This window comes from Ictidomys tridecemlineatus, chromosome 9 (genome assembly GCF_052094955.1).
Source record: "Ictidomys tridecemlineatus isolate mIctTri1 chromosome 9, mIctTri1.hap1, whole genome shotgun sequence".
Taxonomy (NCBI): Eukaryota; Metazoa; Chordata; class Mammalia; order Rodentia; family Sciuridae; genus Ictidomys; species Ictidomys tridecemlineatus.
Genome location: NC_135485.1, coordinates 57,242,544 through 57,265,337, shown reverse-complemented (window position 1 = coordinate 57,265,337; position 22,794 = coordinate 57,242,544). Strand labels below are relative to the sequence as shown.

The following is a 22,794-nucleotide window of genomic DNA, read 5'->3' as shown; positions in this document are numbered from 1 at the left end:
AAATGTATGAAATATGATATGTCAAGGTATATTTTTAAATTTTTTTTTAATTCAAGCAATTCAAACAATTTAAAATTTAAAATGCTGTGAAGCCTGTTGCAGTGACACACGTCTGTAATCTCAGGGTTCAGGAGATTGAGGCAGCAGGATGGCAAGTTCAAAGGCAGCTTCAGCAAAAGCAAGGTGCTAAGTAACTCAGTGAGGCTCGGTCTCTAAATAAAATACAAAATAGGGCTGGAGGTGTGGCTCAGTGGTCGAGTGCCCCTGAGTTCAATCCACAGTACCAAAAAAATAAAAAATAATAATAAGCAAATGAGGCCGGGAGTACAGATTCTTTTCTACCATAGTAGGAGTTTCCCCATACACATTCGCTACTGAAAATCTTAACCTCCCTCGCAGGCTGCAGTTCACACTCCCTCAGTCCACGTAGTTGGGATAGGGCCGGCTGCAGCAATAAGAAGCCTGTAGCCTGCTGCATTCAGCCTCCCGGTGGTGAGGGACGTCAGCACTGGACTGACAGCCAGGGCGGGTGGTGATGTAGATGAGTTGCAGGGATGGCGACGGGTGTCACTGCTGGGTGTCTGGGCTTGTCCCCAGCGGGCGGGCAGTTTGCAGTACCCGCCTCTGGCATTCGGCACCGCCCCAGCTCCTCCTCCTTCGCCAGCTACTCCTTGGCTTCCCAAGACGTCAGTGGCCACTGCAGCGGGACGAGTTGCTGCAGGCAGATCCTGAACCATGAGAGCGGCGGACCGTGGGGCGCAACCCGCGCAGGCATTGCTGCTGCTGCTGGTGCCACTAGCCGGGGTCTGGTCATGGGCCTCCGCCTCGTGCCCAACGCCGCCGCTCTTCAACGTGAGCCTGGACGCGGCCCCAGAGCTGCGCTGGCTGCCGGTGCTGCGGCACTATGACTCGGACTTGGTGCGCGCGGCGGTGGTGCAAATCATCGGGTGAGCCGCGGGCTCAGGACCTTGTCTGTGGGAACACGGGCGGCTGGGGTCCGAGTGCGGAAAAGCCCAGAGGCTCGCTGCCTTTGAGCTTTCAACCCAGATTATACTCCTCCCCTCCGTCTCCAACGTCTTCCTCTCCTCCTCCTCTAGGACTAGGCTTTGCTCTGGCGCTGAGCAGCATGGGGCGGGCGGGGCTATCCGGCGCGGCTGGTTTGACTTTTAAGTCACCAGTGGCACCCCATTCCGGGTCAGGATGGTGCGCTGTCACATGGTTACTGAGTAGAGGACGCAATCCGCGCCTTCTTTGCAGGCCTTGGGGCTCCCCACTCCTGCCACTTCGGGGATCACCCCTTCCGAGGTTTCTTTTTCCTCTAGGACGCTGCTGATAGAGCTCTGTGGCTCCAGAGCTGTCAGCTCTATGGGGAAACAGAGGCACTTAACACCCGCCTCCCTGCACCCATCTATCTTCTAAGCAGGTCAGACGCTGGTTTTTCGTTTCTAGAGACAGAGTCCCCAAGTGGGCCCTCACGTTGATTGGAAAGGTGATCACGGAGCTGGAGAGCTTCCTTCCCCAACCCTTCACCGACGAGATCCGCGGCATGAGCGACTTCCTGAACCTCAGCCTGGCGGACGGTCTCCTGGTCAACCTGGCCTACGAGTACTCTGCGTGAGTGTCCAATTCCTGGGCAGCTTGCCAGGGACTCCTGCCACCTAGAGGTGTGCTGTCAGTGAGATAAAAAAGGAATGTTGACTGACTACCCAAAACCTGCCGCATTTCCTCTTTGCCTCTGGGGATATCTGAGCAGCAGATCATGAGCTTCTAGAATGAAAGCAACTTTTCTGACTCAACTTTCCCTGTTCCCGAACGCCCTTTGTTTCTCCCCACTAATCCAGGTAGCATCCCACTTTCAAAACTTTGTTCAAAATGTACTTTTTCCAGAAAGTTTTTGAAACACAACCCATTCTCATCTGGACCCTCTAGATGCCTCTGTAACTGTCCAGCTGTACACAGGTAGTGGGTCATCCTGCACTCACTGGTACAGCTGCATTTATTCTTTTCGTGGCCTGTGATCCAGCGTACTGTTTCGGAGTCTGTTTCCTCCAACGCTGGGGTCACAAGGAACTTTGCTCTTTCTAATAAGGCCAAACTTTGGTCTGAGCACTGGACATAAGAAAGTGTGGAATCAACACTGAAAGCAATAGGGAGTGTGTGCTTGATTCCAGGCAACTTTTCTGACTCAACTTTCAGTGCAGAGGGACTCCTGTTAGTGGATTAACAGGTCCTGAAACTAAGAGGTTTGGCTTGGGTTCTGCCTTTAAGACATTGTTTTGTCACCTCATGTAGTAACATTTGGTAGCTCCTTACAGCTTCTGGCTGCCTAAGATGAAAGGGAAAAAAAGTTCTTGGGATAATTAAACTTTACTGCACTTGTTATCTTCCCAGAGCAAGTAGAAAGGGTAAGTTAAGAAGTAGGATGACTACCTTCCTTCCTCTTCTGGAAAGTGCTTTCAGACACACATAAGACACAGGTCTGCTAAATTAAAGTGCTTTTAAGTTAAACTAAGTTAATCTTACCGTCTCCCTCTCCTACCTCCAACTTTGTTCTCTTCTGGCACATGGCATTCTCAATGAAAAATCACTGACCATTTCCACCCTCTTTGGAGTCATTGTAGGCAGATTAAGCCAAAAGTTCTAGTAAAAACTTTCTAACTTTTGGATCTCAGATTAAAGTTTTTATTAAATTATCTACAAAAAAGGACACTATTATGCTATATTCCACTAGCATTAAAAAAAGGAAATGTTTTGTTCTCATTTCCAAAGTCAGGCTGTTTGTATCAAAATATTAGTGCATCTTATGGAGTCTACTGGGTTCCAGACACTTCATGAATACAGCTCCACTGGGAAGATGGTATTTTCTGTTTTGTGATGTAGAAACCAAATCTCAGAGGGGACAATTTGCTGGAAGTCTGGTGGCTGGTATGTTCCAAAGATGCTGCTAAAAAGCACACCAGTCTCCAGGGCCCTGCAGTGCCTCTTCCAAAGCAGAACTATCTCCTTGCTTGTCCCTTGTGCTCGTGTAGTGCATCATGTAAAGTATTTGGAATGAGATGGAATGATGGTTAGTTTGACAATTTTGAAAGATCACTTTTGAAAAGATTCTAAAACCTTTATTTTAGTTACTTCCCTATTTTATCAGTCCCGTTCCTCTTATAAACCCTTTGAAGGTAAGATTGGAAGCCCTGGAAGGAATTAAAACCTTACCAAGTTTCCTTTCTAAATACACTAAAAAAAGAAGAAGAAGAAGAAGAAGAAGAAGAAGAAGAAGAAGAAGAAGAAGAAGAAGAAGAAGAAAAGAAAAAAAATTTAGTAACATTTGTTTTTTTCCTACTTATAAGAGTAATGTATAATAATTATAGGAAATCAGCAATACAGAAAAGTACTAGCTATTATCAGAGAATATGGATAGTGAGATGTTTTAACAAATCTCCTTCTCTTTTACTCAAAATAATTCTCTCCAACCAAGAGTTTTTTAGGATCTTTTTCTCTTAGTAGCTCTGTGCAACAAGCTCTGAGTGGAACAGGAACAGTACCAAGTCCCTAAAAAGCTGACCATTTTCCCAAGGGGACAAAATAAAACATTCATAGAACCAAATGGTTTAGTGCCATTGTACTTGCTCCGAGGAATTCATGGAAAGGAGATGTGAGCTTGGATTAGCTTGCAATAAAGGGTTCAATAAGGGCTGGGGCTGGGGCTTAGCAGTAGAGTGCTCACCTAGCACGTGTGAGGCCCTGGGTTCGATCCTCAGCACCACATAAAAATAAATAAATGAAATCAAGGTATTGTGTCCAACTATAACTAAAAACTAAATATTTTTTTTAAAGTGTTAAATAGAATATATACTGCTAAGCAGAGGAAGAGTCAGCGTTCAGAGGGCTAGATGAGCCCAAGATGGTTCGTTTCTGCATGTTTGCAATACCATCCTTGTGTACCAATAGCACAGGTCTAGTAACACTGAATGAACTCAGATGAGTTATGTCTGGTTGTGTTCTTCAGCTTGAATTGTGAATCCATATTCTTATACAAGAATTATGGCATGTATGTTAGCTATAAGGAAGAAAAACTCTTACTTTAAGGATTTTTAGTTGTAGATGGACACAATATTTTATTCATTTATTTTTATGTGATGCTGAGGATCCAGCCCACTGCCTCACACACACTAGGCAAGCGCTTTACCACTGAGCTACAACCCCAGCCCCAAGGATTTGTTTAAAAAAACAAAACAAAACACTCCTTTTCCTTGTTCTTATTTGTCTCACTTATTCATGTTGGACTTTTCCCTTTTCTCAGATTCTGCACCAGCATTGTGGCTCAAGACTCCAGGGGGCACATTTACCACGGTCGGAATCTGGACTATGCTTTTGGAAATATCTTACGCAAGTTGACGGTGAATGTGCAATTCTTAAAGAATGGGCAGGTAATGGTCCATACCGTATGATATAGAATTCCAAAACACTTTCTAATCCATGTTAACAGTCATTTGGAGAGCTTGGTATACTAAGTGTATTCTCACTATAAGAAACAAATCAAACCCTTTGGAGAAGCAAAACCAGGAGAAAGATGTACATTAATTGTGCATATAGGAACTAGAGTCATTTATTGTTATTGAGCTTGGATTTGAGGAGGTCAATCAGTTTCCCTTAGGGATGTCTCTTTTGGGGTATGATAAGTTGTCCATCTATTAGGCTAAATTCGCTCTTTCCTCTGCTTTCTCAGGCTGCTTCTCGAATAGGTAAGGGGCCGAGTATTGGCTAGGAACACCCAGCTTGGGGTCTGATAATCCTGGGTGTGAATCCTGCTTGGGTCATTTCCTCTGTGAACCTGGAGATTTACTCATACCTGTTTTGCAGACTCAGAGACCCAGAGAGGTTAATAACTGCTTTATTGAAATAGTTCTTAAGATTAAATCATGTGGAAGTTGCTTGATAAATAGTGGCCAAATAATGAATGGACTTTCACCTTTCAAGTATAATTTGCCCACATCACTCTTGTATATAATCATTAAAAAAATCATACTTATTTTATTTTCAGCATGGTTTCTTTAAAAACATAATCTAATAGATACTATTGTCACATGACTGTAAAAATTTAGCATTAATCAATGTTAATTGAATATACAAAGGATATCATTCCTATGAAATAATACAACATACAAAAGACAGATTTTTATCTTTTGGGACAAGGACTGCGTTCTCTTTGTGCTTAGGGATGGATTCAGAAATACTAAAAGCTTGTTTACTAAAAACTCATTTAGTCATCTGCTTTTACAAAGGTAAACTTTTTCTCAGAAAAATTCAAACAACTCAGAAAAATTTAAGATGAAATTTTCTCCTTTCCCAATTTTATTCCTTCACTTTGCTACAATTAACAATTTCAAGTCTAGCTGAAGATGTACTTCAAAAACAATTTTGCAGAGTAGCAAGTTCTAACATAAATGCAGGAAATTGAAAATATTAAGTTATCATTAAATGAAGGGATAACTGTAATTGACAACTTTATGTTTTCTCCATTATTCTACAATGAGCAAACATTTGTGTGCGTGTTTTGCATAGGGATGGAGCCATGGCCTCATGCATGTGAGGCGAGCACTTTACCACTGAGATTCCCAGCCCTATATCACTCCCCATTTTCATTTCATTTTGAAGCAGGGTCTTGCTAAGTTGCCCCAGACTAGCCATGAACTTGCTATCCTCCTGCCTCAGCCTCCCAAGTCCCTGGGGTTACAGGCCTGCGCCACCATGCCTGACCGGAAATATTCTTATAAATAGAGAAAATAATAAATGCAATAAAAATAAACTATTTCAACTGTTCCTCTAAAACTTACCCTAACAATTGTCACTTCATTTGTTTCTGTTTTCCCTGGATCTCCCATGAGAAGCAGTCCCCTGAGGTGGCTTCACTCTCAGAATCTAGTCAGTGTACACATGGGTTTTGATTTTTAGCAGAGAATTTGTGGCCAATAAATTATTTTGCCAAATTAACAACAGGTAATCCACACAACAATTCATTTCTCATTTGTGTTTAGTGTTCATGATTTTAAAAATAGTTTTCTGTATAGGACCTCATTTGAACCTCTGAGCAGCCTTGTGAAGTTGGCCCAAGTCAACATTTTCATTTTTATTTTAAGGGGGCTGGGCCTCACAGAGACTAACCTGCCTCAAATCACATAGTGGAAATGAGGTGTAGGCCTTCAATCCCTAATAGCGTTTTTTTGGGGGGTTTTTTGGCCAAAATTCAACCTCAGTTAAAATATAAATTAGAGTCCCCCGCTAAGGGTTTCTTCATTTTAACTGACTTGGCAAAGACAATTGGGCAGTACAAACATTTAGAAATAAAGGCCAATTTGTAGAGCTGCCTGATAAAATATCTTACAACATTATGTACAACTTGAAACTATCATGGGATTTTGATTTTTAGGAACTTTAATTTCTCAACCCTTCAAGAGCGACAGTACTATGAAGGCCAGTGTGTCATGTGAATGGAGTGACTGTATACTTACATGTTTTGTTTTTCATATAATTACTAAAAGGCCTGTAATAGTAACATAAGCTTACTCCCGTTTCATGGCTATGAATGGAGATGGGGGAAGTCACAGAAGGCTCTCCTGTAGTCCCAGCAACTCGAGAGGCTGAGTCAGGAGGATCGAAAGGTCAAAACCAGCCTCAGCAACATCGAGGCGCCAAGCAACTCAGTGAAACCCTGACTCTAAATAAAATACAAAATATACAAAATAGGGCTGGGGATGTGGCTCAGTGGTCTAGTGCCCCTGAGTTCAATACCTGGTACCAAAAAAAAAAACCCCAAAAAAACCAAAAAACAAAGGCCATTTGTGATTTAGCTACTTTACCCTATGTTTACAGCCAGAGGAGGTGAAGATAAATAATTCAGTGAAAAGGGTTGCTAATTAAAAATTAAGCTTTCTAAACAAAAAGATTAACCTAGGCCCAATGTATTTCTCAAAATATAAAGATACAAGTTAACCCTTGGACAGTATGAGCTAAGCACTGTTCGAAGTACTTCCTTGAAAAATAAAATCTGGTATTGGAAATAACTGCTAGACTTTGACTTTTTTCCTGGGGTATTATAGTGGTATGTTTTGATCACCAGAGCTAGTTATCTTAATTTAAAGTGGGGTGATTCCTATCACATGGAATGATCATGAAGGTTAAATGAAAGATATGTAAGATGACTTTTTAAATATTTAAAGTTTAAATGTGAAGCACATTTAAATTGTTTCCTCTGACTTCACAGAGCTTATCAAATGTGTGAGATTGATCTCTTGTAACCAAGTCAAAACAAGTTTTTAAATCAAACACCATTTTTGACGTCTGGAATGAGGCTTATTTGTGCATGGATTTCCTAAAATAAGATTTATGGGATTATAAAAGAAACCAGTTATATTGAAATACAGTTATTTCAGTATTATACGTTTAAACATATTAAGTAGTAAGATTTAGCAGTGAGTTTAATAACTACCATAATTTCAGAGCAGTGACAACTGAAGGAGGCAGCATTTCAAGTTATCTGTAACTGCCATGGTGCATGTGAAAATAGCTGCCATTTCTACTGGGGACAAAAATCACCACACCATTGTCACTGCTTGGTTTGTCGTGTGCATTCATAATAGAGAGAGTTAACTTTCAGTTAGAGGTTAGTGAAAATAAAGATAGACCTTTTTTTTCCCATCCAATCATTCCATTGAATTCTATTCATGGATCCCCAAGGTTAAGAACCCCTGTTCTAGAAGGCTATTTTAGAGTCTTCGAGTCTTATTCTGTTAGGAAAAAAAAAATCCAGGAAATTATGGGACAAAACAAGTGATTTCAATGTATGTTTTGTTGGAACAGTAAAATGATACCTTGTCTTTTGATTTCAGGTTGCATTCACAGGAACCACTTTTATTGGCTACGTAGGATTATGGACTGGTCAGAGTCCACACAAGTTTACAGTTTCTGGTGATGAACGAGGTAATCAAACTCCTGAGCGTCTCCCACCCTATCCCTGTTCAGTTCTAGCCAGGTATTTCCTTTGCTCAACAGAATATGTGGGATTACATCTACCACATGATAGGGACCTTCATTCTAGTGACAGGAGAGGGACGGTAGGCTTGGAAGCAATGAAGATGATCTCAGGGAGTGGTAAGCACTACAAACAAAGCAGAACAGGAGAACAGGGAGAGTGCAGGACAGCCAGGGGAGGCCCCTCCAGGGGATCCCCAGCCAGTTATACAGAAGCTGCTACCCTCGCCTTCCTGTAAATCTCTCTCTCCCCAGCACTAGAACGATCACGTGGTCACCCTGTTTAAAACCCACTGTAACTCAGGAAGACACATGATTTCATTTACATGTGGAATCTAAAACATTGAACTTACAGAAGAGAGGAGAATGGTGGTTACCAGAGGTTTAAGAAGTAGGGATGGGGAAAGGAGAAATGCTTGTCAAAGGGTACAGAGTCTTACCCAAGAGGAATAAATTCTGGTGGTCTGGGGTCACTTGGTGTCTATGGTTAATAATAATGTACTGTATATTTCAAAATGGCTAAGAGTGGATTTTAAACAGTCTCACCACAAAGAAATAATAAGGATATGAGGTGATGGATATGCTAATTAGCCTAATTGGCTTATTCCACCATGTGTGCAGGTATTAAAACATCACATGGTAGCCAGACAAGGTGTCACAAGCCTGTAATCCCAGCACTTCGGGAGGCTGAGGCAGGAGGACCACGAGTTCAAAGCCAGCCTCAGCAATTTAGCAGGTCCTAAGCAACTCAGAAAGACCCTGTCTCTAAATAAAACACAAAAAAAGCTGGGATGTGACTCAGTGGTTGAGTGCCCCTGAGTTCAATCTCTAGTACAAAAAAAAAGAAAAACCCCACATTGTACTCTATACATAAATACAATTATTATTCATCAATTAAAATAACAATACAAAATTTTAAATGTCACCCCCCAAAAAAAACTCTGCAGTGGATTTTTCATTTCACTTAAAACAAACCCAAGGTCCTGACTCTGACCCCAGAGCCCCACTTGATCACCTCCTGCACCTCGTTGTATTCCTCTCTCCGTTGCCCTTCCTCTGCCTGCACCTCACTGGCCTTCTTTCTCTTCCTGAAGTCTGTCCTGATACCCATGCCTTCTGCCTGGCATGCTCTGCCCATCTATAATCCCAGTCACTGGGATTTCAGGTGTGGCCCTTTGCCCAATTTTGAATTGAGGTGTTTTTGTTTTTTGATTATTGTTGTTGAGTTTTAGACATTCTCTATATGTTCTGGCTATTAACTCCTTATCAGATATCTATATGTAAATATTCCCCCCACTCTATTCTTTTCACTCTGTTATTATCTTTTAGTGCACAAAATTATGAAGTTTTTATGAAGTCTAATTTGTCATTTTTTTTCTTTTGCTTCCACTGCTTATTTCTTGCATGATTTTCTTTTTTTAAATAAATACACTACAGAGACTTTTAAAGGAAAATAATTTGGGGAGTGACTGAAAATATGTGTTTTTTTTAAAAAAAATGTAAGCCCAAATCAAACTTAAAGGTTTTAGAGATATGTGTTGTAAAGATATAAGTTCTATACATTCTTCCAAATAATTACTGAGCCACTTTTCTTAAAAGATACATGATTTAATTTTGCCTGGGATAATTAATACAGTGTTTTCTTTTGCCATAATTATCATTGTATCCAGGTACCCAAAATTTTACTTTCAACACTTGAGAGAATATCTGCATATTTTTACTCACTAGAAGAACATCTATGTTTATTGTATGTATGTGTACACACATAAGCATATGTATATGGTGTTCTTATGTCACTATGAAATTCAGACTTAATCTTTCAAGGCTGCATACTAGTAAAATCACTTTTTCTCAGCCAGTCTTTCTCTTCCATCAACTTGTAAAATGGGAATGAAGCAAAACAATACAACAAAAAAATGTGTTGTTGTTGTTGCAGTATTGGGAATTGAATTCAGGGATGCTCTGCCACTGATCTACACCGAGTCCTTTTTATTTTTTGTTCTGAGACAGGGTCTCTAAGTTGCCCAAGCTAGCCTTAAACTAGTAATCCTGATACTCCAGAGTAGTTGGAATGTCAGGTGTACACCACGATGCCTGGTAGAAATTAACAAAATTTAAGAAAAATACATTTTCATGCTGTTTGAGTAACAAACTTATTGTTCCTTCTTCACTTCGGCAGATAAAGGCTGGTGGTGGGAGAATATGATTGCTGCCCTTTTTGAGAGATACTCTCCAGTCAGCTGGCTTATCCGCACTGTGAGTATGTTTATTGTTGAGCCCACCTCACACTAACTTCATCTTCTAGACCACTGTGTTCTTGTTGCGATGTTCTATGTCACTTAGAAATACTGCTTTTAATGTAAAAAGGTGCTGAAAAGAATCAGAACTTAAATGTTTGCAAACTGCACTTAAAACCTTTAAATAATAAGTATCAAAGGTAAACAAAGCCAGGCCCTAATTAAAGTAGCAATTGGAGGTTTTAATCAGTAATATACTACAATTAGAATAAGGACTTGGATTTGAGCAGAGGTGGTCGGCTATTTTAAAGGAAGAATGAGGGAATAGAAAAGGAGTTGAATAGAGGCTTAGTAGAGTCAGGGAAGGGAAGAATTCTGAGTGGAAAGGAGGGGTTGCCCATGTGAAACCCATCTGGGTTTGCTAACTGGCCTTATGGAAATTGGGCTCCTATCCTCCCACTAAGGCTGGGAGATAGAATACTATTTTCAGGTGTTGGCTGGAATGAATTTTTTTGATGACCTTGAGTGTCCTCAGACAGGCTAGCAGGGAGGGTCATCTTAGGGATACAGCCTTGAGCTGATAGAAACGGCTAGTGTTTGTATCTCTTGATAGGCCAAGGTTAGGGCAAGTAGAAGAGGACTTAGAGGAGCCCAGCTAGAGTTTGTTCAGGAGAGAATCTTTATCATAGGCTAGAATTTTGCACAATATAAGAGATTAATTTAGGTTCTTCTATGGGTATAGATATATACACTCCTTTTAGAATCTCCTTTACAAATATCTGAATTAATGAATCAAATGCATTACAATTTAGCTTCACATACCACTAAAGGAACATATGCTTTATACAAGTCTATTAAATGAGCAGCTTCCAGGCCATATAAACTTTATTTTGACTATAGAAGGCCCACTTTAGGGAGCACATCTCTGGTATCAGGATCTGGCCCTGTCCAGCTTTGCCTTTCTGACCTTTCCTCACTTTGCTCTAAATCATCTGCCCACTTCCTGCCTCTCCCTGACCTCTCGCATTTCTCTTCGACTTGTTGCTGGAGCACTCCCTAAAGATGCTGTAAAACTATGCATTCATCACAAATGAACTTCTATTCTTCCCTTCCAACCCCCGCTTATTGCATGTTAGCATCCGCATATCAGAGAAAACATTTGGCCTTTGGTTTTTGGGGGGATTGGCTTATTTCACTTAGCATGATATTCTCCAGTTCCATCCATTTACTGGCAAATGCCATAATTTCATTCTTCTTTATGGCTGAGTAATATTATTTTGTTTATATATATATATCACATTTTTCTTTAGTGATTCATCCATTGAAGGGCACCTAGATTGGTTCCACAGCTTAGCTACTGTGAATTGGGCCGCTACAAACATTGCTGTGACCATGTCATTATAGTATGCTGATTTTAAGTCCTTTAGGTATACGCTCAGGAATGGAATAACTGGGTCAAATGGTGGTTCCATTCCAAGTTTTCTGAGGAATCTCCGTACTGCTTTCCAGAGTGGTTGCCCCAATTTTCAGTCCCACTAGCAATGGATGTTCTTTTACTTTAATGTATCACCCTCTCAGGGCCTAGCACATGATGCCTGATACCCTCCACCCCCTCACCCCGGCCTTCCTTTGAAATATCCATGGAAGCCTCCATAGTTCTGTAACTCTTGTATTCTGCATTCCCACAAAACCAGAACTAAGTGGAAAATGCCAACGTTTGCTGTCAGCAAGAGCCAGGCTTTCATGGACCACGGCTACAGTGGCCTCTAAGTGCATGGTGAAATGAATTCTGGGGAAACAAGGTCATACATAGGCAGTCCTACGAGAGCAGGACATCCTCTGTTGTTGTTGAGATGTCTTCAAAACAAGGCATCTTTTCTGATGTCTCTATGCCTAGCGCATGGCTTCTGTTTAATGGTGCTAATATCTCCAGCAACCACAACTCCCTTGGCCCCAATTTTACATGTGCTTTTCTTGTCAAACTAAATTTTTTTTCAGATCTTTCTGTTCCGCTTCTTGCTTCTGATTCAGACTTTATACTTGGCTAAAAGCCACTGCCTGAATGCTGTGTTGCCATGAAATTTCCTCCAACAGATTAATTAGTCCATCACCTTTAAATTCAGCTCATACAAAATCTCACAGCATGTACAAAATTAGACAAGTTCTTTGCCAGGATGTAATAAAAATGGCCTCTAGCTCAATTCTCAACAAAGTTCTCATTCTCATCTGAAACCTCGTGACTACAGTCTTCACTCTCTGCATTTATTTCAGACTTCTGGTCTTCTGAACTCACATCAGAAATATTCATTAAGCTCAGCTTACAATATTCTAGGGATTTCCTAGCCTGTATTGCCAAACTTTTCCAAATGCCTCTCCATTCCAAAAGCCAGGTATAGGAATAGCCTCAACCCCACTTCTCCGAGTTAATTTCTGTTTTAGTCAGCTTTTCATTGCTGAACCAAAATACCCAACAAAAACAAGTCAGAGCCTTTATAATTCAACCACTTCCCCAAATTCTCGCCTCTGAACACTGTTTCATTGTGGACCACACCTTCAACACACACGAGCCTTTGGGGGGGTGCTTCATATCCAAACCATAAATTCCCCATTTCCTCCATTTCCTGAAATAGATAAAGCACTTGTTTTCTCTGACTTTGTCACTTGAGTGAAATAAGTCACTATGCCTTCAATATTTCTTATTGATGTTCTTTTGCTTTGTTCACACAGAGCTCTCTGTAAGAAGCAATGCATTATTTAATAATAGTTGGATGATGATATAGTTGGGTGTTTGATATAATCAAACAAATATCCCATTACTCCAACTACCTCACTTTGTCATTTTTCTCAGTTCAGAACAAACCAATGCAAATCAAAATACCCCTCACAGCAGTATGTAAAGACAGGGTGATTTATGGGTGCTGAAGGATGGAACATTTGCAGATACCAATATTTTGAATTATTCTTTTTATTTTATTTTATTTTATTGAACTTGGGGTACTCAACCACTGAGCCACATCCGTAGCCCTATTTTGTATTTTATTTAGAGATAGCGTCTCACTGAGTTGTTAGCACCTTGCCATTGCTGAGGCTGGCTTTGAACTTGTGATTTTCCTGTCCTGTCTTAGTCTCCAGAGCTGCCACCACACCCGACTTTGAATTGTTCTCTTATTTGACCCTATCCCCACCCAAACCCTTAACAGTGTGTCTTGACAATATTCAAGATGAGTTAGCCTAAAATGTACTACTCTCAAAAAATTAATTATGAAGGTGCAGGCAGAAAGAACAGGCCTTCTACTGCAGAATGTTCCTGAGCAGATCAGCTCAGAAGGAGCACCCATGGAAGCTGAGGATTTTGAAAGATTCCCTTGACTGCCCATGCTACAGAACTTTGGAAGTCTTCATGGACCCTCAGGGGTGTCAGAACAGCAGTTAAGCTCTCCATTCATATGTGTTCTTTTATCTCAAGCCTTTGCTATAAGTCCATTGAACTAGAACTTTCTACCCCACTCCCTGTCCTCTTTCTGCAACCACCACTTTCATAATTGAGTTCAGCTCCTGTGACGCTTCCATGGGATGCCGTTTCTACTGCCCTGGGAGAGGATGGGCTCCCTGCTATGACTTCTGCCACTTTGCCTTCTCCAGTGCTAACACTTACTGTTCTGTGTCCCCATTGCCTGGTTGACTTTTCTGTCTTCCTTGGAAATTTGGGAAGAAAAAGAACCAGGTCACTCATATGCACTGCTCCAGCCTGGCTCCTGCACAGTGCCTAGCCACCAGTAGGTACTCAAGAAATGCCCTTGAAAGAACAAATGAAGGGAGAAACACAAAGCATCTGTTGAGACTGAGATCTGCCTGGAAAGCACTCAGCTTGTGTTTGGTGAACGAGGTGTGGGACCTGCAACAGTTTTGTCCTTTCATGAGGAATTCTTGCTGATTTTGGCCCCCACTGCAGCTGAGGTTTCTTCCATCTGAGGAAGATAAGTTAGAGTAGTTCTATGGCTCAATATATCAGGAGAAAGTGCTTTGGATCATTTTTGTTCATCGTTGGGTGTGGACCATTCCCTTGGATGATGTTGCCTCTGCTGGTTTGTCTTTTTGTTCAGACGCTGAGTGAGTCGGAAAACTTTGAAGCAGCCGTTTACAAGTTGGCCAAGACTCCCCTCATTGCTGATGTCTATTACATCGTTGGTGGTACATCCCCCCAGGAGGGAGTGGTCATCACCAGGAACAGAGGTGGCCCAGAAGACATTTGGCCTCTAGATCCTTTGAATGGAGAGTGAGTTGAATTAAAGACTCTGGTCATTTTGTATCAAATCTTTCTTTTTAATTTGGTAAAACTGGGGTATTTTTATTTTTTAATATTTCTTCTATAATTATATCTCAACAACCTTGGATAAGACAAGATAATGTGCTCTGTTGTAGGTGGTTCCGAGTTGAGACAAATTATGACCACTGGAAGCCAGCACCCAAGAGAGATGACCGGAGGTAGCCTTCCATATGCTTTCTGGTTGGCCATGTTTTTTTGTGGTCAAGAGAATATCCCCTTCCTGCCCCAGGGACTGGAGAGACCTACAGGTGTTGTCCCCTCCTAGAGAGTGTACTCACCCCCTCACCAGTGTCTTGACCAGGGTGGGGAGTACAGTGTGTGGAGGAGAGTCATGGTGAGGGCCTTTTGGTAGTTGCTGGGGTTGGAAAGGATGAAGTTGGCGCTGGCCTAATGGCTAGAATCCCTGAAGCTCACCACCAACCTCACTAATAACTCTTTGTGTGGCCTCTTGGATCTCTGTTCACCCATCTGTAAATAAAAGGACAAGGCCAGACTCATGAACTTCAGTGTAGTTGGGGTTTTTATTGTCCCTTCTAATTGTGAAAATTCTATCATTCATTGTGGCTGCTAAAAACAGATGACTGTATATTTCACTTGCCTTAACTATCCCAAATTTGGTAGCAAAAATTTAATTCTGAAACTTCCTTGAGCATAGGAGCCAACAGGACCAACAGTTGAATGAGTCCCATCATGGTGGTGTGAGCCAACGCAGCTAATAGGCTTGGGGGCCACAGTCTGTTTTGACATAGGGGAGATAATGAGACAGGGCCCTGGATGTGTAAAAGAGAATAAAGACTGATGGGATTCAGAGTTTCCTAAAGTACCTAGTGACCTTTGACGGTTGTCCTTGCAGAACACCTGCCATCAAAGCCCTTAATGCTACAGGACCAGAAAACATCAACCTGGAGACACTTTTCAAGGTAACTTGTGTCCTGATGTCCGGTTTACCCAGGATGTTTGGTGAAAAAAGAAATTCTCTGAAATCAAACAAATGTAGTAGATGAAAAAGTTATAGTAACAGTTCTACCTAGTTAAAAACTTTTTAAAAAGTTACCTGACATTTATTGAGCTTTTTTCTATATAGGTTAAAATTCCACCTTCACCTAAGTTTTTATTCACATTAAAAGTAAACAGACATAGTTGTAATATATGTTTATTGTTTAAAAGAAAAAAAGAGCAAGGATTAAAAGGTTAATAACTATAGCCTTGAGATACACTAAAGGGTTAAATGGTTATATTCTTCCTATAGATATTCTACATGTATTTCTTCTACCTTTTCATGTTTTTGTAATTTTTTTTTCTGTGCAGGTTTTGTCAGTGGTTCCAGTTTATAACAAGTAAGTTAAGCACATCTGTTCATCTGTCACCTCAGAACAGTGACTTCACTCACCCACTGTGGTTCCCCAGGCATGTGAGGGCTCCTGGGATCAGACACCATAGGTGTTGTCAGTTCAGCAGTGGACAGAACGGTCTCCACTCTCAGGGGACTAACATTCTGCGTGGGGAGTGGGGTAGATAAACAAATATACCACGAGTCAGATGAGAAATTCATGCCAAAACTAAAGGTGAGGAGGACAGAAGATGGAGAAGGAGGAAGGCAGTGACATCTTCACCCTGATTCAGTCTGGTGGCTGTGGGCAGTTTTCACTGGGGATGAGCTCCTTAACATCACTTCATTAGAACTAGACTTTTAGCACCTTTGGTGTTCTTTATCTTCCTGGAAGTTTCCACTACCTCCACCCCCATGTTGTTCCTCATTCTACACCCAATTTAGTAAGAATAATTCCTTTAGCCTGTACCCTTGAAGGTAGCATTGTGTGAGCTGTGGTTTCTCTGGACTATAATTTAGGCAAAGCTCTAGGCCACAATTAGCTCTTATCTCAATTTGGGAGGCAACTGCACCAAATCTGTTGGGGGAAACTCTGAAGGTCCATTATCACCACCATCAGCCTCCCTCCTTGTCATCCCCCTCAGGGGAACAACTGAGGAAGGGGACTTAACCCTAACTGCCTTATTCACACCCAAAACTACCTCATTAGGAATGTGGGCACCTTCTTATGCTTAGTGGGGCAGAACTGAACTTTTTAAAATAAATGAGGAAGTACCTGCAAGCAAAGATAGTTATCTCCTTCCTTTACTTCAATAAACTCCAAACAGCATTTTCTACTTTCTCATCTCTGCTTTCTCCACAGCAGTAATATCAAACTGTATTCTTCGATAAATAACCTAGTCAAGTAAAACTTTAAACATCCAGTAGAAGCCAGGTATTGTGGCACATATCTGTAATCCCAGATACTAAGGAGGCTGAGGCAAGAGGATCCCAAGTTTGAGACCAGCCTGGACAATTTAGCAATATGGAAGGGCACTTGCTTAGCACATATGAGGCCCTGGGTTTAATCCCCACTATTGCCAAAAAAAACAATCAAATACCCTGTGGATTTTTTTTCTTTTGCATTTTATCTGCGTGCTTTAAGATTCCTGAGTATAAAGATTTTCTCAAAGCTGTTATTTTGCACCATAATAGAAATCTATCTCCAAAATACTTCTTTGGAAGTCTTTTCATTAAGTAGGACTGATACAAAGATTAACACTTAAGAATTTATTTCATAATTTTCTAATAGCCAACATAGAAAACAAATTAATCAGTATTCTACCACCATTATGTAGCCGTTTAAAATTTTGAAGGCTATTCAAAGCATGGACTATTTAAATAAATATAGTAATTATTTTATTACAAAACTCATTTTAAAAATATAGTCATTACTTATGTAACTACTTTAAAAACTATAAGAACACAGAAATAGTTTCTTAACCCTTTAATTTATTTTTATTATTTATTTATTTGTTTATATTTGGTACCAGGGATTGAACCCAGTGGCTCTTAACCACTGAGCCACATCCCCAACTCTTTTTATTTTTTATTTTGAGAAAAGGTCTCACTAAGTTGCTTAGGGCTTCACTAAATTGCTGAGATTGTCTTTGAACTTATGATCCTCCTGCCTCAGTCTCCTGATCTGCTGGGATTACAGGCATTTGCCACAGTGCCTGGCCTTTCTTTAATTTCTTTTTGTTCTTAAATTTTAAAAATTTTTTGGTACTGGGGATTGAACCCAATGGCACTTTACCACTGAGCTACAATCCAAGTCTGTCTTTATAATAATTTGAGACTCTTGCTAAATAGCTGAGGCTGGCCTTAAACTGGGATCCTATAGCCTCACCCTGCCCAGTCACTAGGATTACAGGCACGTGCCAACACACCCAGTAACCCCTCATTTTAAAAATAAATATTCTAACAAATAAGCTATTTGGATAAAGAACCACCCCCAATGCCCCCAATGGTCTGTTTATAAATTAGCTCTTTGGGGTAGGGGAGAAAAACAAATAATTTCCCTGATTTTTAGCATTTGCCAATTTCCTGTTGTAAATACAGGTAAAGTAGCCCTTATTCAACATGCCTGGGACCAAAAGTGTTTCAGATTTCACAGTGTTTTCTGTTTTGAAATATTTTCATGCACTTTACCAGTGAAACATTTCTAATCTGAAAATCTGAAACATTCCAAAATCCAAAACTTTTTGAGGGCCGACGTAGTGCTCAAAATGTTTTGGATTTCAAAGCATTTTATATTTTGGATTTTGGATGCTCAACCTGAACTTTCACCATGGCTGATTTGAAGCTTTCAGTTGGTTCATGAATTACCTATATATTTGACAATTGCTCTCACTAGCCTGTAGGAGCCAGCTCTAACACTTTATTGGCTGTTTCCTAGGATATAATTTTGCTCTTCTAATATTCATTTTAAAAATAGAGTTTAAAAACTAAGCTTGGGGCTGGGGATGTGGCTCAAGCGGTGACGTGCTCACCTGGCATGTGCGGGGCGCTGGGTTCAATCCTCAACACCATATAAAAATAAAATAAAGATGATATGTCCACCAAAAACTGAAAAATAAATATTAAATTATCTCTCTCTCTTCTCTTTCTCTCTCTCTTTAAAACAAAACAAAACAAAACAAAAAAAAACTGGGCATGGTGTACATGCATGCTAGTAGCCCTAGATGCTAGGGAGGCTGAGGCAGGAGAATCCTTTGAGCCAAGGAGTTTGAGGCCAACCTGGGCAATTTAGGGAGACCTTGTCTCAAAAAATTAAAAGGGATGGGGATATAGTTCAGAGGTAGAGTGCTTGGCCAGCATGTGAGAGACCCTGGGTTGGACTCCCAGCATTACAAAATAGGGGTTAAAAATTATCTTAGTGTTCTTACAGTTTTTGAAAGTAATTACATAAATGATTACTTTATTTTAAATTAGTTTTATAATTAAGCATTTAGTATATTTATTTTAATAAAAGAAAGCAATTTCTATGCTTTGAATATCCCTCGTATTTTTAAATGCTGCACGATGCTTAATTGTATGCATTATAATGAAATTAATCTTTTTTCACTTACTAGTTTTTCCTCCATTAAAACAGAAATAAACATATATGTATCTCACACACCCGCTACTTTTGGATTTTTTGAATTATTTCCATTGGCTGAATTGCCAGAAGTAGAGTTACTGAGTTACAGGCTCTGACTATTTAAATCGTTTCTGAAATGTTTGTCAAAATAAAATTGTTAGAAGTTATAAGTAGTTTACTAAGTAACATTTTTCTCTATTGTGTAATCAAAAACCCAAGAGGAAATTTAAATTTAAATAACAGTCCTCACTGAACCAGAATGAACGCAGCATTCTAACTCTCAGGCCCTTTTCATGTAATGATTAACCCCATCTGGGCTTGTTGAGTGTGTGAGGTCAGTAGACATGTCAGAACATACCAGATTAGCTCTATGTTGCCCCCTTGTGCCGTACTCAAAAGTTAAGCCTGCTGGCAACAGAATGTTCTCTGTGGCCATCAGCAGAGAAAGCATTAATATAGAGACCTGGGTGTGGTGGTGCACACCTGAAATCTCAGCTACTCTGTCTGAGGTGGGAGGTTTGCAAGTTCAAGGCCAGCCTGTGCAATTTAGTGGTACCTTGTCTCAAAATTTGAAAAAATAAAAAAGGACTAGGGATGTAGCTCCGTCCTGAGGGTAGTGGTAGGGAAGTGATAGAGAATAGACCTATGACTAAAGTAAGCAAGCATCTGAGGTCCTGTTCAGGGGACCCCTGATACCCTTGGTCAAGCTCTAAGCATGCTCACAGTGCTGTCTTCATCTGGCTCTGTGATTCAGCTGTGGTGCTCAGTGCCAGATTCTGCCTGTTCCTGAACAACCCAGTTCCAGTTGCTTTGACCATGTGCCCCGGCTGCTTTCTAACACAAGCAATGGAAGAAGAGAGTGAAGGAATGGACCTTAGCATGGGTGCATATGTGCTTGTGTTGTTCTCTTGCTTTACAGAATGTGGAATAAAAGATCACTATCCTCTGGATGTGATCTTCCCATGATATAAGGAATGTGCTGGGTCAGGTGTCCACCCAGAATCTGCCCCAGGACTCAGTACCCTAGGATTCCCTGAAAAGCCCAAGCCCATTTCTGGGGTCCAGGTGTCCTCTTTCTTGGAATCCGTCTCCTGATGGTGGTGAGCAGCCATTGTGGACACCCTGTCCTTATAGAGGCCAATAAATAGCTGCTTAGTGGGGGATATAGATGAAGCTTAGATGTCTGAGGTGTCTTATATGTGCAAGGAAGTCCCCTTGTGGGGTAGGACAGAGCCAGGGTCAGGGCCAAAGGGTAGCTGACTCTCACTGCCATAGCAATAGAGCTTTAATGAATCTGAGAATTTTACATTCAACTTGGTCTTCCACAGTGTTGTCAAAGAAGAGGAAAGAACGTTTTGACCTTTTGATTTATACATTTTAAAACATTCTGACATATATGAACTTCTATTTGTATTCTTGTCCCAGATCTCAGTGTTAGGGAAGGGCTTGATATTTTTTCCCTGTCTTTAGCATATTAGAGGAAATGATGTCTATATAAAAATTTCTCTTGTTATTTCAGCTATACAGTTTATACTACAGTAATGAGTGCTGCCAACCCAGAAAAGTACAAAACGAGCATCAGAAACATGAGCTGAACATAAGTAAGCTGAAGAGTGAATTTGTCCATTTCAAATATGACAATTTGAAAGAATTGTCATAGCTGTTGATATTGGGGTGGGATGAGAGGTGGGTATGTGCTGGTATTTCTCATGAAAGATAGTGATACTTAAGATTTATATGTACATAGTATTTTCTGACAAGCATTTGGCATATGATTGACATCATTAGGTATTTTATTTTGAATTGTTTGAATTGAATGAAACTGAAATCTTCCAGTGCCCTGTGCCTCTTTACCTCTAAATATACCCTTTTCTCAAGACAAGATATTATCTCTTCACACACACAGAGGAGTAAATATCTGGGAAGACTAATGTGTCCCCAGAATAATAGTGAGGCGCAGCACCTTCATAGCATTGGAAGACAGATTCTGAAGGCAAAGGACACTTCCAGAATTTATTCCAGGTACTGGTGAGTCCATAGGTAAGGAGAAGGACATTAAGGAGAAAGCAAGAGTCTCCTTCCTGCTACCCCTGAAATCAAACCAGGGCAGTGCCATTCTAATTGCAAGAATCATCTGAAGTTTGTAAACCTGGCCTGATGTTTTGGTCACTGATTTATCTTGGGAATGTTCAAAATCACTGTTTGAATTAAATGCATTTATTTTTTTTCTTCTGTTACAGATTTTTTAAAAAATGAAATTCTTGAAGAGCTGCACTTAAAAAAAAGACAAAGTGGAAGTATTTTATTATTTTATGAACAATACAGACTCCTTCCTCATTATACTTTTCAACCTTATGAAATGGGGGTCAGGCGTCACTTCGGTGGCATTTTGATGGAATGGGTAATAGCATTGTTTTGCATTCTCTTCCCTTCCTCGTCATCTTGATTTTTTTTTTAAGCTTCTACTCTGGCTTTATTCCCAGCTTCTCATGATTCTGTTATCATATCTCTGCTTATCCCCTAAAGAAGTCAGCTAGAATTACCTCTTTGTTCATTATGAAGTGCTTCTAGAAGAGCCCAGTTAAAAATTTCTTCTAAGGCTTAAATAGGTCAGGGTCAGTTGTAGAACTGTACATGCATGAGGGCCCAGATTCTATCTCCAACACCACACACACACACACACAGGCAGAAGGATTTCTTTAAAAAAAAAAAAAATGGAGAGCTCTATTTTGAATAGAGCCTGTTTGAAGGTGTGTTCATGGAACCTTTGGTTGTATATTTCCATGTGATGGGATTCTCACTTTTTATATTTCTAATGTTTTTACTTCAACCAGTGGACCTTCTTTTTTTCTAAATAATTTCTTACCACTTTTTAAGGGGAGTATGAAATCAAGTCATTTTTAATAGTTACTTATCATTTGTTAATAAAATGTTGGAAGAGATGTTGGCAAGGAGAATAAAACTGTTTTTCAAGATACCAAGTGTTGTGTCCTCTGTGCTTTCTTACCCCAGGGGTCAAAGGGATTTAAACAGCTGTCCTGAGAAGCAGCTCTCCTAGTTGTGATGTTTTGTTTACAAGTTTCAGGATTTAAGGGAGTGAACAGCTGTTTTGTAGGATTTGATTCCCCCCATCCCCCCCCATGTACATGAAAGAAACTTCTTTGAGGGTGAAGTCACAGAAGATTAAAATCATGAACAAAGGAATTTTGACTGTATATTCTTGTTTAGTGTTTTAGCCGAATGAAGGAAGATAAATGTCTAGAAGGCAGTGTTACCTGGTCACAGAGGACCTCTATCCCTCTGCATGGCACACCTATCCAGTGGCCTGTAATAGTCATGGTTCTTCTTGGATAGTGTTATTCAATTTCCTTCATACAAGGCTTTCTTTAAATAAAATATCAGAGATAGTTTACTCATGCCAGATATATCACACTGTCATTGAGACTAGAAATTTTCACTAATTTATTTCATTTCATTCCTGTTTTCTTGAAAATATATTATGATCTTTGGGTGGAAATTTGGAGAAAACCCTAATTTTAACCAGGTAAGGTCATGCTATTGAGGATTCTCAGCAGGAGAGCAATCTCTGGTTGCTCTTCAGATGTCTGTCCTTTGTATTGTGTGGGTTTGACTACCATGCATCTGGATATAGACTGGATTTTATTTAGCCTGTTAGGAATTTGTTGTGGTATACAAATTTCAAATGTATGCCTTTTATTATTCAGTTTTGGTTAATTGTCAGTTATCTAAGACT

The 22,794-nt window shown here is 40.3% G+C and overlaps 1 protein-coding gene across 1 annotated transcript; it reads left to right on the top strand.

The window, feature by feature from the left end:
- Positions 1–601: 601 nt before the first annotated feature.
- On the top strand, positions 602–22,021 carry Naaa (N-acylethanolamine acid amidase). Its single transcript, XM_078021423.1, has 11 exons — positions 602–947; positions 1,450–1,614; positions 4,298–4,424; positions 7,884–7,974; positions 10,205–10,281; positions 14,366–14,538; positions 14,685–14,747; positions 15,443–15,509; positions 15,898–15,926; positions 20,560–20,639; positions 21,283–22,021. The coding sequence occupies exons 1-10, from the start codon at positions 736–738 to the stop codon at positions 20,633–20,635; spliced, it is 1,080 nt and encodes a 359-aa protein (XP_077877549.1). The 5' UTR covers positions 602–735; the 3' UTR covers positions 20,636–20,639; positions 21,283–22,021.
- The last annotated feature ends 773 nt before the right edge of the window (positions 22,022–22,794 follow it).